Raw genomic sequence first — 18,393 nt, 5'->3', positions numbered from 1 at the left:
GGTATCACTAATACAACTGAAGCATAAAATTATTTAAAATCAAATTATTAATAGTCAGATACCCTTGTTCCTTTAGGAATACTGGATTAATTCTGCAGTTCCAGACAAATTTATACAATTGAAAACACTGAGAAAAGTACAATGGAGAGAAATAAGTATAACATTACCTCTGCAGGACTATCTTGAGAAAGCCTTCTTGAGACAAAAGGTGATAACAAAGCTGCCAAACATTTCCTTATTGTAGGGTTTTCAGGTGTTGCCTTTTCGCTTGGCAAAAAGCCACCTAACCGACTCAGGGCAGTTACACAGAGCTTTGCAAGACTATTTGAAACTTCCTGTTAAAAAGAAACAGAACATAGCAACTGATTGCATGGACCATTTACAAGTCTATTTCTTAGGACAAAAAGACCTTGTCCAAATATTGAATTATATAAGAATTAAGTGAGACTCAAAAAAATTAATTTTTTTCAATTTTAGACAAAGTCTGATGACAGCAACAACCAATTCTAGTCAATACCTGCTGGTTGGTTTCTTCACACTTTTGAATTCCACTTTCTTCCAGTGTGTAATCATAGCTGAAGAGGTAGACAAGAAGGTGCCACAGAATACCAGCTTGAAACAAGTGCGTTTGCAACCAGTAATCCACAGCAAAGGAACTAACACATTCAACTGCCAGCATGGCCGTCCGTGGTAGGCTCTGTGTACAAAGACACGCACTTAGAATGCAAGCTTAAAGACTGTCTTTTTACTAGGTGCATTGAAAAGTAATCAAATTGAGATTATCCATAGCACTGTATGCAACACTGTAATTCAGGAACAAGTACTTTAACTTTTCAGTGGAAAACAGAAAAATAATGCATCATTTCAAAAATCTGCACTGATCTGACAGTTTCTTTTATAATCACACTCAATGAAAAAGTACCTACTTTGCCATAATACAGCAATCTGCAGAGATCTCTTATGATATTGGGCATTTCTGTTATTTTTTCCCTGCATTCCTCAAACTGAGCTGCAACGCTGTAACACTTACAGATATGGCCACACACCTAAAGCAAACAGAGGCGGCACATTAATTCTATTACATCAGAGTGGAGAATTTCAAGCCGTACTATTTTAATAATTTTACCTCCACAGCCATGTCACCCTTTTTGCTAGAGTTTGTTAACACTGCCACACAACGTGCAAAGCCATCTTGTAGCACCTAAAAAAATGAATGACAACCATTTAGAGAATTACTGAAAGTTTACTTACATTGTAAAATTGGAAGTTGATTAATCCTAAAATATTCATTTTAATCACAGTGCATTAAAAATGACTATACCTAGACCTTGGTGGAAATATAGACTGCAAAGTCTTAATTATATGATTACTGTGTAAATGGATTTAATGAAATATTTCCAGCATATATTTCTGAATTAAATCCTCTCCACTGATAATGTTGCTAGGCTTTCCAAATTTATAAAGAGTACAAGATGACAAGAATAATTTTTAAACAATGGTTAATTTTGTATTTTCTTAAACACATCACGCACTGTTGTGTGTGAGTTACCTCTATTCCATTCTCTCTGCGAAGCTCCTCAGCATTCAGTGCTGAGCAATTGACAGTATGAAAAGCCAATTCAGTGGAAGCCGGCAACAAGGACACCTTGCAAAACAGTTGATCATCTGAAGTTTCCATGGTAATAGTTTTGATTAACATTGGGTATCCTGCATATTTATAGGGCTCTAGATCTACAAGAAAAATACAATTTTTAGGTGACAGCTAAACTAGAACTTCAAAAAAACTCAGCAATTTTATGAATCTCACAAATGCAAACAATTATATTTATGCAAAGTTCAGATAACTTGAAAAGCGCAAATGCCAAGCTACAAAACTCAGAAAAGTTAACAGCCTCAAAAAAGTTGACAGTCGCCACCCCCCCCCCCCCATAAAACAGTGACAACACAAAAATGATAATTGAAAAACAGCCCTAAAGATCTTTGAGCAGTTTACTGCTTCAAGATGATAATTAGTCAAAAAGGATTACATTGGACTTCAACATGATTTGTCTTTAATAAATCTTTGCTGACTCATTTATTAACCCATTCTTTTTCAAGTGAATTAACTTGGTCTTGGATTATTGTTTTTAAAAGCTTCCTAACCACCAATGTTAGGCTAACTAGCTAGTGGTTCCTGGGGCTTTCCCTCTCCTTTTTCCAAACAGGGATAGAACATTTGCAACCTTCCAGTCCTCTGACACCACTCCCGTATCCAAGAATGATAGGAAGATTTTGGCCAGAGCCTCTTCTATATCCACCCTTACTCCCCTCAGCAATCTAGGAACCATCCAATCCAGAATGGGTGACTTTTCTACTTTAAACATAGTCAAACTTTTAACTACCCCCTCTTCATCTATTTTTAATCCTCATCTACTTTCTTTACCATGTACTCCAATTGATTCAGTTATGAAATTCTAAACTGATTTGTATTGTTTTGAGTACAAATGAGTACCATTTGAAATTAACATCCAGAAATATTTCCAATTTAGCAAAATGTTCATGTTTGTCAAGTTAAACAAAATATTCAACATTCCTTATGGAAGATGATATTACCCTTTTTGTATCTGTTGAAGAGGATGCTCTGTGTTTTCAGGATGAGAATAATGTTCTCTGGATCAGGTCCATCCACCACTCTGATTGACTTTGTGCACAAGTATTCATAAGCTTTATTCACCTTTTCAAAAGTATCCTTGAAAAACAAACAATGCAGAAGATATTTATAATAGGCGGAAAGAATAGCTCAAATTCTACAATGTAGTTTGTAGCTGCCAAGGCCTCGAGCTTGAATTCCTTCTTGAAACCTCTCCGCCTTTCTTCCCTCTTTTAAGATGCTACTTAAAACCCATCATTTCAACCAAGATTTTGGTCACCTGCCCTAATATCTCACATGGCTCTGTGCCAAGTTTTGTTTCATAATGCTTCCGTGAAGTGTCTTGGGATGTTTTACTACATAAAAGGCTTGATACACACGTTGTGATAGTCGTTTACCTTTATTGAAATGCTCTTTTAAATATATAAAAAGGAAGTAACTGCCAATGAAACTGCAGTGCAGGACCCCAGTGATCAAACCTCGGCTGTGCACTACTCCCAGTCAGCATTTAGAAACTCAATTACCAACTTCAGATGTTTTATTATATTTTCAACACTTCAAGCAACAAAGTAAAGCACAGCTGCTATTGTAACATTCTTTCCAAGTGCATAAATCTATTGCCATTCTTCACAATTGTTGTGTTATAACAGAACTTACCCTGCCTTCAGGATTCTTGTCAGGATGATACTTCTGTGCAAGCCTGAAATAGGCTTTCCTAATCTTGCTCTCATCATGCCTAGCGAGAAAATTAATGGAACAGATTACTCATGGCTAATACTCATTCAGAAAGTCATCAAGAATCTCTAATCAGTCTTCTGAAATAGTTCCCTTTTTTCTGGTCACCCACCACATCTCCGAGTCTCCAAGCCAAGCTACTGAAAAATCCATACAGCTGGAGTGCATGTTTGCCAGGTATAAAGTGCCCATTTTGAACTTGTAGAACTCAGTCCACTTAGCCAAGTCCCCACAGTCGAAGTGCTGGTTGGCAGAGCCCAAGTATGTGGAATGGTACTGCTAGAGTTTTACCACTTAAAATCATGCTCCTTAGCAGCATTGAGCTTCCCACTGCTTGGCCCTTTAAAAACACCATGTTAGGACAGGGTTAGGCAACTTGTGGTCTGCTTCCCACGAAGCAAGTGCCACAGATAAATGAAGAATTATTAACGAAAAACACTGAAAACATTTGCTTGCAGAAACAGCTAATTTATCAGTAGTCTCAGGGGAATTAACCATATACCACTCCCAGCAGTGACCCTCCAGTTGAGACATCTAATATGGTGAATCCTGGAGCAGACCCTGAGTCATGGAGACGTAGAGTTATACATCACAGAAACAGGCCCTTCGGCCCATCGCGTCTGTGCTGGCCATCAAGCGCCTAACTATTCTAGTTCCATTTTCCAGCACTTGGCCCGTAGCCTTGTATGCTACGGCGTTTCAAGTGCTCATCTAAATACTTCTTAAATGTTGTGAGGGTTCCTGCCTCTACCACCTCTTCAGGCAGTGCGTTCCAGATTCCAACCACCCTCTAAACCTCCTGCCCCTTACCTAAAATCTATGCCCCCTGGTTATTGATCCCTCCGCTAAGGGAAAAAGTCTCTTCCTATCTAACTTATCAATGCCCCTCATAATTTTGTATACCTCAATCATGTCCCCCCTCATCCTTCTCTGTTCTAAGGAAAACAACCCTAGCCTTTTCAGTCTCTCTTCATAGCTGAAATGCTCCAGCCCAGGCAACATCCTGGTGAATCTCCTCTGCAACCTCTCCAGTGCAATCACATCCTTCTTATAGTGCGGTGCCCAGACTGTACAAAGTACTCCAGCTGTGGCCTAACTAGCGTTTTATACAGCTCCATCATAACCTCCCTGCTCTTATATTCTATGCCTCGGCTAATAAAGGCAAGTATCCTATATGCCTCCCTAACCACCTTATCTACCTGTGCTGCTGCCTTCAGTGATCTATGTACAACTACACCAAGGTCCCTCTGACCTTCTGTACTTCCTAGGGTCCTACCATCCATGGTATACTCCCTTGTTAGTCCTCCCAAAATGCATCACCTCACACTTCAGGATTAAATTCCATTTGCCACAGCTCCACCCATCTTACCAGCCCATCTATATCATTCCGCAATCTAAGGCTTTCCTCCTCACTATTTACGACACCAATTTTCATGTCATCTGCGAACTTACTTATCATACCTCCTATATTCATGTCTAAATCATTAATGTACACCACTGGTCACAGGCTTCCACTTGCAAAAACAACACTTGCAAAAACAACCCTTGACCATTACCCTCTGTTTCCCGCCAAGCCAATTTTGGATCCAATTTGCCAAATTGCCCTCGATCCCATGGACTCTTACCTTCTTAACCAATCTCCCATGCGGACCTCATCAAAAGCATTACTGAAGTCCATGTAGACTAAATCAACTGCCTTACCCTCATCTACACATCTAGTCACCTCCTTGAAAAATTCTATCAAGTTAGTTAGACACGATCTCCCCCTAACAAAGCCGTGCTGACTAACCCTGATTATTCCCTGCCTCTCCAAGTGGAGATTAATCCTGTCCCTCAGAATTTTTTTCCAATAATTTCCCAACCACTGATGTTACACTCACCGGCCTGTATTTACCTGGTCTATCCCTGCTACCCTTCTTGAATAATGGTACCACCCTGACCAGGTTTAATCAATTGTTTAATCCAGATTCACAGATTTTGGCAAAGCTTTACTCACTATAAGGCTCATTACTACCCCAGGATTCCAGGATAATTTTAGTATGTCAGTGTAGGCAGGAGTCCTCTATCCCTCTAGCTATATCTGCTTGCCAAAAATCTACCTCAATGATAGCTCGTCCCTCAGATCCCTCATGAGTAAGATTAATGTGTACCTTTACTATTATTTCCTTGGGCTTCCAAAACATCTAAAACATGTTCTGCAATACCCTGAAGAACCATCTTAAGTGTCTTATTCATTGGCAGTTTTCAAGCTCATTAGGATCCCCGTTCTAGTGGATAGAAACCACAACTGTGCTCTAGAAAAGGGATTGGATGCAAGCTTAAATGTCAGCCTTGACTCAGAGGTAACACTCTTGCCTGAGTGTGGAGGTGGTGGGTTAAAACTCCATTCCAGAGACGAGCACAATCCAGGCTGAAACTTCCAGAGGGACTGCTGCACCTCTGAAGGTGCAGTCTTTCAGATGAGACATTAAATCAAGGCTCCATTTACCCCTTCAGGAGGATGCACAAAACTTCATTGCACTTTTCAAAGAAGAGCAGGCCAATATTAATCCCTTAAGTATCACTAAAAAATTATCTGGGAATGCACATCACTATTTATGGGACCTTGCTTTGTGCTAATTGGCTGCTGCATTTGCCTACATTAGAGCAGTGACTGCATTTCAAAAGTAGTTCATTTCCTGTAAAATGCTTTGGCATGTCCCAGGTCAGTAAAAAGTGCTACTATATAATTGCAACTTCAAAACAAATCCTATTCAGCTTCAGAAGGGCAGCTAGTCTGTATCACTTGGCACCACTTCCCAAAATCATTTCTACTCTCATTCATATTGCAAGGTGCAACTTTATAAGATTCTTCGTGGAAAGAGCAAGTTTATGTCCTTTCAATTACACTATTGATGAAAATGCCCCAAAAATTTCCCTTATGTCCTCAAAATTGAGTTTTACAGTCACGTTGAACTGCAAGAACTAGTGCTAAAAAGAATCACTGTGTGGAAAAAAACATTCCTCAAAAACTGGTAAGTTTAAACTCAATGCAAAAATAGTGTTTTAGGAGACTACAAACGTGTCACTTTTTACCTGAATGTGTGGTTTCTTTGTTAAAAGGTCAAGTAGTTAAGGAAGCGACAGTGATAAGTCTGGATTTCACCCCTTAGTTTAATCCAAGGTTATAACTGAACGAGCAAAAATTTCCATGAAAACGAACTCAATTTTCAGAAGTACATTAACATTTTCAAATTTTAAATACACAAAATTTCTCAAGCCTCCAAAATGGTTCAGGAAATGAGCATTGTTTTCTTTTCGAATTAGCAAAAGAATAAAAGCTGTTCACATGTGTTGCCTCTAAGGTTTCTCCGAGGAGTTCAGACAGAAAAACATTAATATCTTTATATAAACTTATCAAGCCTCAAATAAAAGCTGAGACTTCAAACCATAATAAAGTATTCGGCACGGATTTCAAAAGGGAAGGTCATACCTGATCAACCTTATTGAATTCTTCAAGTATTAATAGAAAGAGTAGACAAAGGCAACGTAGTAGATGCAATATATTAGAATTTTCAAAAAGGGCTTTTTTTTTATTCGTTTGTGGGACGTAGGAATCATTGGCTAGGACAGCATTTGTTGCCCATCCCTAATTGCCCTAGACAAGTGAGTGATGAGCTGCCTTCTTGAACCACTGCAGTCCTTGGGGTGTAGGTACACCAACAGTGCTGTTAGGAAGGGAGCTCCAGGATTCTGACCAAGTGACAGTGAAGGAACAGCAATATAGTTCCAAGTCAGGATGGTGTGTGGCTTGGAGGGGAACTTGCAGGTGGTGGTGTTCCCATGCATATGCTGCCCTTGTCCTTCTAGATGTAGAGGTCACGGGCTTGGAAGGTGCTGCGAAGCAGCCTTGGTGAGTTGTGGCAGTGCATCTTGTGTATAATGCTCATTGCTGCCATTGAGAGTCAGTGGTGGAGGGAGTGAATGTTGAAGGTGGTGGATGGGTGCCAATCAAGCAGGCTGCTTTTCCCCGATTGGTTATTTCATGGGATGTAGGTGTCGCTGGCTAAGACAGCATATACTGCCCATCCCTAATTGCCCTCGAGAAGGTGGTGAGCCACCTTCTTGAGCCGCAGCAGTCGAGCTTCTTGTGTTGTTGGAGCTGCACCCATCTAGGCAAGTGGAGAGTATTCCATCACACTCCTGACTTGTGCCTTGCAAATGGTGGACATGCATTGAGGAGAAAGGAGATTAGGTACTCGCTGCAGAATTCCCAGCCTCTGACCTGCTCGTCGCAACATTTATGCAGCTGGTCCAGTTCAATTTCTGGTCAATGATTACCCCACTATCTCTCCTGGGGGGTTTTCAGCAATGGCAATGCCATTGAATCTCATGGGGAGATGGTTAGGTTCTCTCTTATTTGAGATGGTCATTGACTGGCACTTAAGTGACAAGTAACATTTGTGCCACACATCAGCCCAAGCCTGGATGTTGTTCAGATCTTGCTGCATATGGACATGGGCTGCTTCAACATCTGATTCATCGCGAATGGTGCTGAACATTGTACAGTGAACATCCCCACTTCTGACCTTATGATGGAGGGAAGGTCATTGATGAAGCAGCTGAAGATGATTGGGCTTAGGACACTACCCTCAGGAATTCATGCAGTGATGTCCTGGGACTGAGATGATTGACCTCTAACAATCACAGCCATCTTCCTTTGAGTTAGGACTCTAACCAGTGGAGAGTTTCCCCCTCGATTCCCAATGACTCCAATTTTGCTAGGGTTCCTTGATGCCATACTCAGTCGAATGTTGCCTTGATGTCAAGGACAATCACTCTCCCCTCACCTCTGGAGTTCAGCTCTTCTGTCCTTGTTTGGACAAAGGCTGTAATGAGGTCAGGAGGTCAGAGCACATGGAGTCAGAGGACCAGTAGAAGAATGAACAGCAAGCTGGCAATTAAACAAAATAGAGTAGGAGTTGAAGTTAGTTATTTAAACTGGCAGAAGGTCGGAAGAGATGTTCCATAAGGATAGGTCATGGGACCACTATCCACCATTTACAAACTATTTGGACTCTGGAATCAGAAGTACAATTTCAAAACTTGATGACTCCAAATTTGGGTGGGGGGGGGGGGGGGGGGTCATAGTTAATACTGAGGAAGACTGCAACAGAATACAAGATGTTAATAAACTTGCAGAATGGGCATACAATTGGCATATGAATTTCAATATAGATCTGTAGAGTGGTGCATTTTGGTAGTAAGAATAAGGAAGCCACATATCCCTTGGAAAATAAGAGTCTAAATGGGGTATAGGAGCAAAGGCATTTTAGGGATTATAGGTACACCAACTACAAGATAACACTGCAGGTTAATAAGACAGTAAAAAAAGCAAACAAAAGTACAGAATCTTGGTTGGAACACACAGAGTACTATGCACAGGTCTGGTATCCATATACAAAACCAAGAGGTACTGTAAAATGTAAAAAAAGTTTACACAGATGATGCGTATAAACTAACAGTTTATACGCATCAGGAAAGTTTGAATATGCTAGGGTTCTTTTCCCTTGAAAAGAAAAGCTAAGGGTGACCTGACAGGAGGTATTTATGATTATGAAAGGGTAGTCATGGAAAAGATGTTTCTACTTGTGGGAGGAAACCAAAACAAAGGGCCATAAATACAAGATAGCCACTAATAGATCCATTTGGGAATTTAGGAGAAACATCCTTATAAGAGTGGTTGGAATGTGGAACTCACTACTACAAGGAATAGCTGAGGTGTGTACCATAGATGCATTAAAGGGGAAACTAAATAAACACGAGGGGGAAGAGGACTAGAAGATTATGTTGTAGGGTTACATGAATAGGGGTGGGAGGAGGCTCGTGTGGAACAAGTATTAGCATAGACCAGTTGGGCAGAATGATCTGTTTCTGTGCTGTATATTCTATGAAGTTTCTTTAGGAACAAAGGAACTCAAATCTTAACAGGATTTCAAATTATGTTGATGTATAGCTTGTATCCTGGGAAATTCAACAAACTACACATACTCTGTGCACAAAAGTGATTGAAAGCTCAACTTTTAAAAGGTAGAAGTACCCGGTTAAATTCCAGGCTTTTGAGACAGGCTGAAACTTTAAAGTAAAAACTTTAATGAAAGTATTAAACAGAATGGTTCAACCATGATATTTTGCAAAATGCATTTCAGAAAATATTTGCTTAATTTTATTTTGACATTAAACATATCAATGGTTGAGACTAAAATGGCAGCTTTTTTCCAAAACCATTTTGACTGATTCAATTGGGTGATCAACAATCTGGATATAGGAATTTGCAATATCAAAAGTTGACATGTGCAGCCAGCCATATGACAAGAGGAAGCTGGATTTTCATATAAACGGCGAGTAGATTTTAATGATATTTTTGTAATGTATACTTTTCATCTTAAATCATACTTCTGGTAGAAACTGGATTACTGAATACTAAGTGAAGAAAACATATACATGAAGTTGCTGGTATGGAATTCACTCCACAGGAAGGGGGAATGACAGCTCATTTAATAGCTGCATTGTTCATAGGTTTGCTTTGCCTCATGCGTAATTCTTGCATTTAGTGGCCTAAGGCTGTGTTCTCCATACATTAAACAGATTTACAACTGTAGCTTATTTCACAAGCACAAAATTGGCAAACACCTAAGCTGAAGCTGTGTTTATGCACATTAAAAATATTTTAGATTCATGGAAAACAAAGCAATTTGTGAGATTTGACTGCTTAGCAAATGGTCATTCTATCGGGAGAGTTTAAAAAAAAATTAAATACAACAGTAACTTTTCTGATCTAATAAAACTTCCATCGGCTACCAATACTCACATTCCTTGCCCCTTCGGAAGGTTCAAAACATCATACGCTTCATCAATTGACATTGAAGGTGGCTTCTTTTCCACTTCTTTTTTCCAAGCATCGAGAGTGTCTTTAAGCAATTTAACCTGAATACACAGAGGCAAATATTGAAAATTCCCATATCTGAGTGTGGCATTTGAAATCCATATACTCACTGAATCAAGATTTGTTCAGTTCTAACCTATTACTATGGTGTGAATATTACATTACAATATTTACATTGATAGTTGAAAAGTGCATTAAATTTGGAAGATTTAATCAATCATCCAAAGTAGAAAATAACCTGCTACAACTTTATTTTTATTGTGCAACTCCTTTTGTGCATTAATGTACATAATGCATTAGTAAATGAAACATATGGGACCATTGATTTTAGGAATTTAACAATTTCAGGAATGCACGGTAAATACTGAATGGCAAAAAACCTGGATATGCCAATCCATCTAATACAAAAATTCATTTTGTTGCACTCAATGTATGTTTAAATACATCATATTGTTGTATTAAATTTTGGTACATGGAAGATTTCGCAGTTTTACTTCAAGTGCAGTATCTCAATCTCTGATCGCTCCGACTGACATTACTTGCTATACAGGCAGACAGATGTGATTGCATGTTCTTTGGATACAGTGAGATATTCAGAATGAACCTTCTGCCCAAGGAAGTTGCATTGGATGTAACCTGGTTATATTAAATGACTTGGATATATCCTAGTTTACTTTTTTTGCACAACTTATTCCATAGCTTACTGATGCATCACTAAGCAGAGCCAATAATTAATACCTTATTTCAAGGCATAGTACATTGAACCACATTAATTTTACCAAAGGTACATACCACTGCCAATGTCAGGCAGCAGTTAATGGGCTGTAGTGTGCATCATATCCCCAATGAGTTTTATTGAATCGGATTCCAGGCTGTAATCAGCATGTGACTGTCACATCCAAATCAAATTACAATTTATTTCAACATTGCAGGGAGCATAAGACAGTGCGAATTTTAACAGTTATCTGGGATCGTACAGGTTCACATTGATAACAGAGAAAAGATAATCGACTCAAGTATAAAGTGGCTCCAAAACATTCTGGATAAAGAAAGACTGAACACTGACGAGATGCAAAGTCAATGGAAATTGAAGATAAAGTAGTCTTGTCAATTTTCTCAACTGGAAGAAGCACCGCTAATGTGGCTCACTCTACAGGAGGACTAGCACCCTCGTCACCAGAATACTAAGATGGAAAATGGCAAGAGAAATTGCCCAACCCTTGGGACCACTGAAGATAATTCAGAGCTAGTATTACGGTTGCTGTCAATTTTTGGAAGAGGCAAGGGACTGACCTCCAAATGATCAGCGGTGAGGCCAACTTTCACACTGATTGCCTGCACAAAGAGCTCCCCACATTATTGGACAACTGACTATCCAAAGGGTTTGTCTATTTTTCTAACTGTCCAAAAAAAGCTTCAAAAAAGGTGATAAAATTCAGGCAAGATAAACAGCACAAGCATATTTTGGGATTTTTAAACCTTCCACCACAGGAGGATCTTGCAGCAATTTGTGTAAATACTACTATTCAATTAAATGTAGCTCTCAATAGGTAAAATTCACAAAACAGAGGCCCTGGAAATTGTGGATTAGTATTAAGGCCATAAAGGGATACAATGGTTGGGCTCCCTAGGATTATGCATTAGGGTACCATTAAAATTAGGCAAGGTGGCCACAAGAAATGGGGAATATCTAATGTAGATTTGAAATCTAACAGGACCTTATGGCTCTTATATATGCCAGCATCAGTGGTTAGGATGTGGAAGTCCCTTAATGTTAATTGGCAAATTTGTGCTTTTTCCAAGAATGTCAACACTATATGAAAGTCATTAAAAGGTCTGGTTATGATAATAAAATTTCACAGTGGTTCTGGGATATTATCATTTCACAGTGGTTCTGGGAATTCAGTCAGTCATAGTAAGACCCAAGTAGAATGCTGCTCCAATTAAAGTTAATTGGCTTGTTCTCCTGAAAAGCATTTGGTGTTTTAGTGCAACCAGAATTGCATACCTGCTCCCAAATATGACAAGCCCAGGCATAAAATAAATTGAGGCTATTTACAAGCATCATGTAAGAACATAATAGCATGTTTATAGAGAGCCATGGCATCAATTGTCCTCCAGACTAGGCACATTAGTTGCCACTGTTGGGAAAAAAGGCAAATGAACAGATCAGAAGTTGCTACTGCAATTACGGTTCAGGACTGAAACAAAAAGGGCGGCACAGTGGTTAGCACCGCAGTCTCACAGCTCCAGGGACCTGGGTTCGATTCTGGGTACTGCCCATGTAGATTTTGCAAGTTCTCCCTGTGACTGCGTGGGTTTTCGCCGGGTGCTCCGGTTTCCTCCCACAGCCAAAGACTTGCAGGTGATAGGTAAATTGGCCATTGTAAATTGCCCCTAGTGTAGGTAGGTGGTAGGGAATATGGGATTACTGTAGGGTTAGTATAAATGGTTGGTTGTTGGTCGGCACAGACTCAGTGGGCCGAAGGGCCTGTTTCAGTGCTATATCTCTAAAGAAATAAATAAAATTTAAAAAATGGAAGAGCCACTGCCTGCAGATGAGAACATAAACAAGGTTTGGATTTCTAAATGCCAGCAAAAACATACATGTCAAAACCCAAGCTGGGCTTGCAGAAAATCTAATACTAAACAAAGCTGAAACTGAAGAGGGAAAAAAAAACAGTACGCATGAACTGATCAATTGAAGCCAAGAGGAGGCCAGGGTATTCTCAAGCATTAAATGTCAATGTGCAAGCACGTCTTGGCACACTGCAGACTGTGTGAAAGTAATGGAATAAAATATTGCTGGAGGTAATAACTTCAATTTGAGCCTCACTGTAAATACAGGGATAGTTTGCAAATATTTTATCCCATTCAATGCATTACTGTGTGCAGTTATACGCTGGTTAAACTGGTTCAAATAATTAAGTTGCTATTTACGCTACACTTTAAATAAATCAACTATTAACAGTGCTAAGCGTATTTAAATTCAAAGTACAACCAATTAAGCACCTAGGGACGTTTTACTGCATTAGGGGTGCTATAAAAATACAAGTTGTTTGTGTTATTCATTACTTGGAATCACAAATCCACACAGCTTGCAAAAAACTTGACATTTCAAGCTAGCTGATCTGTCAAAGTTTGGTAGGATATCAATAATTCAAAACACTTTGATAAGTTTTTTATCTTCCAATACTGGATAGATGATGCTCTTTCCTTGGCATCTTCCCTTTAATATGTTAAGACTGCATTGCAGCTTTTTGAAAAAAATCTTCAGCTCTTGCGACATGTGTACATTTACTGCCCATCCCTAGGTGCTCAGAGATGGTGATGGGCCTTCAAATAATGATTGTTTGTGCAACTGTCTAGTTTACAAGGTCATATTAGAGTTGACCCATAGGCATGGGACCAGACTGGATAGTTTCCCCTCCCTGAAGGGGATTAAGGAACCATCTGCACTTTATATTATCAATTTTTTGGTGCTACCCCAAAAATTACCAGAGAGTTCAATTTCACAACTTGCCATTGTGGGATACAAATTCTCAGTCTCTGGGTTGCTAGTCCCGGTTTGATCAAATTATTCAGTTGAAAATATTTTGCATGTTGGCAGCATGCAAATCCATAGTTTATCACATGGAACAGTCCATGCCTACATTAAGACCTGGACAATATCCAGGTTTGGGCTGATAAATGGCAAGTAACATTTGTGCCACACAATACCAGGCAATCATCTCCAACAAGACAGAGCCTAATTACCTTTCCTTGACATCAATGGCATTGTCATCACTGACTCTCTCACCAACGTCCTGGAGGGTCACCATTGATCAGAAACTCAACTGGACCAGCCACGTAAATATCATGGGTACTGTATCAGAGCAGGTTTGCTATATTAGAGAGTGGATCTTCTGTGGCAAGTAGCTCACTTCCTGACATCCCAAAGCCTCACCCGCCACTTACAAGGAACAGGTCAGGGGTGTGATGGAATATTCTCCACTTGCCTAGATGGATGCAGCTGCAACACTACAGAAGCAGGGTAAATCAGATTGCTTGAACAGCACTTCACCCATTAGCCTAAACATACATTTCTCCACTTTGTGGAACACCTCCGCTCAGTCCGCAAGCAGGACGCTGAGCTTCCGGTTGCTTGCCATTTCAACACTCCCCCCTGCTCACATCTCTGTCCTGGGATTGCTGCAGTGTTCCAGTGATCAACGCAAGCTCGAGGAACAGCATCTCATCTACCGATTAGGCACACTACAGCCTTCTGGACTGAACATTGAGTTCAATAATTTCAGAGCATCACAGCCCCCATTTTACTTTCATTTTTAGTTATTTTTTCCTTTTTTCTTTACATTTTTTACAATCCTTTTTTTTGCATTTATTTCATTTCATCTTAGTTTGTTCAGTTTGCTTACCCACTGTTTTTTTTTCATGTTTGCACTTGCTGCTGTTCAATCTTCAGTCCGTTAACACCTTTTCTGTACTAATGCTTTGTCTTTCAACACACCATTAACATATTGTTTGCCTTTGCTCCATGACCTTTTGGTCAGCTATGTGGCCTTGTCCAATCTACACCTTCTCCATTGTTATCTCTTGCCCCACCCCCACCTCACTTGCTTATAACCTTTTACATTTCTAATATTTGTCAGTTCCGAAGAAGGGTCACTGACCCGCAACGTTAACTCTGCTTCTCTTTCCACAGATGCTGCCAGACCTGCTGAGTGGTTCCAGCATTTCTTGTTTTTATTATACATTCCTCCACAATGGTGTACCATGGCTACAGTGAGTGCTAACTACAAGATATGCTGTGGTAACTTAAGAATTCTTCAGCACCTGCCAAACCCACAACCTCCACACCAGTATGAAGGGAAAGGGCACCAGCCACATGGGAACATCACCAAGTCACACAGAATCCCGACTTTAACACATCGCTGTTTGAGCCACAATCCTGGAAGTCCCTAACAGCATTGTGAAGCACCTTCACAACATGGACTGCGGTGGTTCAAGATGGCCGTTCAACACATTCTCAAGAACAAAATAGGACTTGGCAATAAACACGAACCCTGCCAGCAATGCCTACACCTCGATAACGAAAAAAAAAAATCGGCTATATCAAGGTCGACATAGCTAGAAAATATTTCCCATTTGTGAATGTTCTATAAAGAAAATTCAGTAATATATTCCAAGATTTTCAGTCACTGTCTTGAACAATTATGCAGAAAGAAAATTGACCCTGTAAACTATCACATATTATATAATTAGTTAATATCAGAAAAACTTACTGGATCTTTAACAGGCCAGTCAGGAAAACGTATTGCATCACAGAGATGTTTAAGATAGTAGATGTTACAGAAAAGCTCATTCTCGAGTTGGGGATAGCTGATGGCAGGAATAGGGCAATATTGGTACAATGCTCTTGTGTTACTTTGCAGGCGTGGAGTAAAATCTGCTAAATGGGCAGCAATCTTCTCAATCGTTAGACGCCTGTTTAAAAAAAAAATGACTGGTTAAATCTCAGACATCTTAAATTTTCATACACAGTAATGTCTTCCATAGTTAACTCAGGTCAAATAACACAACATTCTAAAACAAAAAACTGCACATGCTGGACATGTGAAACAAAACAGAAAATGCTGAAAACACTCAGGTAGCATTGGTTCGCTAGAGCTGGCGGGCAGCCATAAAGGTGAGGCTAAAGTGTGGCGAGTCGAAGAGACTTAGCAGTTGGCAGGAAAAAAGACAGAGGCGCAAGGGAAGAGCCAACTGTGTAACAGCCCCGACAAACAAATTTTTCTGCAGCACCTGTGGAAGAGCCTGTCACTCTAGAATTGGCCTTTATAGCCACTCCAGGCGCTGCTCCACACACCACTGACCACCTTCAGGCGCGTATCCATTGTCTCTCGAGATAAGGAGGCCCAAGGAAAGCATTGGTAAAGAAATATGTGAGCTGAAAGGTTAACATTTGTCCTCTTACAGTTGCTGCCTGACCTGCTCAGCATTCTCTGCTTTTGTTTTACATTTCATGTTCCATAAAGGTTTAGCATAGTGTCAGTTTTATAAATTTCAGGCGCTCTCTGAAAAATGTTAGTACTGGGTAATGTGACACATCCCATTTTAGATAGCCAGAGGCAACGCCAAATATTTCTAGGTCAGGCGTAGCATAGCTACTTGCAGAATTAAACTTCCTCTACTATGCTGAGCCTTAAGCGTAGAAGAGCAGCTCTACTGTACCAGTGAGATACTATTCTCATTTCAGCAGTCATGTGGCCTGAGATTTTCAATTTTTTTTTGAAAACAGTACCAAATTAGAGGCAGTTTTATACTGGATTGGTGCTACTAGAAATTGCATAAAACTGCCTAAAGAAAGTTCAAATTGAAGACCCTTATCAGCAGATACTGTAGAGTACCATCTGATCAGTGTGGGCTATATTTGAATTCAAAGCCTAGGGGTGAAAGACCAATACACTGCACCACCCACACTGGAATGCTTTGCGTTTACTGCTCCTTTTGCATTATTTCTTCTTTCATAAACTTGGGTATTTTTTCAAAAAATGGTTTTAGACTTTATAAAAGTGACCTGATAAATAATGTTACATCAGTAGAGACCACTAAACTTTAAAACGAGATATGAACTCCCCAGTTACCGATTAAGAATCACATAAGATTTCACATTTTATGACTTTTACTATAACTAAACCAAAACTCAACATTAACTAAACAGTATTGAGTAGGTAACTAATACACTAAATTAAAGAGAAAGATATTTCTCATTAACTTATTAACAGTTGAAAATCACACACGCATTTATACATTAGTGTTCTCAGTGAAAAAGGTATCCTTGCGGTTAAGTCCCAAATTCCACCCAGCTGCAATGGATTAGATCTCCCAGTGTCCTTCTCAAAACTAATGCTCTATTCGCTCACTTCTTCTGAGCACACTCAACTGGACTTCCATTAATAAGGCATCTCTGGTGACACCATTGGTCTTATCTCCTCTGCAATCTTTGAACCAGGTTCAAATCTTAGCAGCCTTTTGCTGTATCGGTGATCCACAGAAACAGTGCCGGTCTCTCTCTATGCTGCTCAACTGGATGCCAGTCTTAGTTTCTTCCTTTCAGCCCCCAGACCTACAAAAGCCTCTCGAGTTTATCCAGATCAAAAGTCAATAGTTGTTTGCCTTTGACAATTCAGAGACCATAGGTCTGACCACAGCAAAATCACCAGAGCTTTCCTCCATTTCCAGGTGTCAAAAATAGTAACTCAACTCTGCATTTTAGAGCCCCGGCTCCCTGTTTACAATCAGACCCTGGGAGAGCAAAACCTCTTTGTCCTTTAGGTGTTACAACCCTGCACCCTGCTTTCAAAAGGATCTTTGATCTGGGTTCTTTGTTCGCATGGTAACCAAGACCCCTGGCTTGTCTGTGGGCAGGTTTTGTATGAGGTTACGTTTTCTTCGAATGTCCATTTTCCACTGCATTAAAGATCACAGTTCTTAAAACATAACCATACTACAAAGTCCAGCGTTCATAATAGCCCAAAGTGCTCAAGATGCTGAATGTCCTGAAGAGCATTGCATTCCGTTGTCTCAAGAGTGCTCTCTCATTTTTATAAACACAATTTGTCTGGAGGTTATAGGTTTGAGAGGTGCTAAAATAAAATGACTAACACTAACATAAAATGTCAGATATTACTTGCTGTACAAATAAGTAGAGTTTGCTCAAGTCAGGAACTCAGACAAGTGGTCTAGGGAACATTAATAGGATATTCCTGATGTTGGGTAACAGAAAGCTTCAATGAGATGAGGAACAATAATTTGCAATTATATAGCAATTTAACATAGTAAAGCAGGGCTTTGCCTGCCATTAACTATTATATAGGCTTAAGCTTGAGTGAGTAACAGTCATTTCTCAATCTCTGACCAATCATGCTCACTTCTGGGCTGAATGGCATCACTGCAGGTTTGCCAGGATCAGCAAGAATGAACCTCCTGCCTGTGCAAGTGGAATAGATTAGATTAAGAATGTGGGGTGTGTACACCTATGATTATAAAGCTACAAGAAATGACAAACAACAGTAAGCAAGTTAGTATGTGAAGAAAATTACTG

At 39.8% G+C, this 18,393-nt stretch overlaps 1 protein-coding gene across 1 annotated transcript in view; it reads right to left on the bottom strand.

Moving 5' to 3' along the window:
- Positions 1-18,393, bottom strand: part of LOC137382596 (dnaJ homolog subfamily C member 13) — a 155,466-nt gene that overhangs the window by 39,463 nt on the left and 97,610 nt on the right. Inside the window, exons 33-41 of the mRNA XM_068054739.1 lie at positions 15,572-15,773; positions 10,215-10,330; positions 3,287-3,365; positions 2,593-2,728; positions 1,550-1,731; positions 1,127-1,201; positions 927-1,046; positions 518-697; positions 168-335 (exon numbers count right to left, since the gene is read on the bottom strand). Of these exons, the coding sequence (XP_067910840.1) occupies positions 168-335; positions 518-697; positions 927-1,046; positions 1,127-1,201; positions 1,550-1,731; positions 2,593-2,728; positions 3,287-3,365; positions 10,215-10,330; positions 15,572-15,773 (1,258 nt within the window). The remainder of the gene's footprint in view (positions 1-167; positions 336-517; positions 698-926; positions 1,047-1,126; positions 1,202-1,549; positions 1,732-2,592; positions 2,729-3,286; positions 3,366-10,214; positions 10,331-15,571; positions 15,774-18,393) is intronic.

This window comes from Heterodontus francisci, chromosome 2 (genome assembly GCF_036365525.1).
Source record: "Heterodontus francisci isolate sHetFra1 chromosome 2, sHetFra1.hap1, whole genome shotgun sequence".
NCBI lineage: Eukaryota > Metazoa > Chordata > Chondrichthyes > Heterodontiformes > Heterodontidae > Heterodontus > Heterodontus francisci.
The sequence above is the reverse complement of the archived record's forward strand: the minus strand, read 5'-3'. Positions and strand labels throughout refer to the sequence as shown.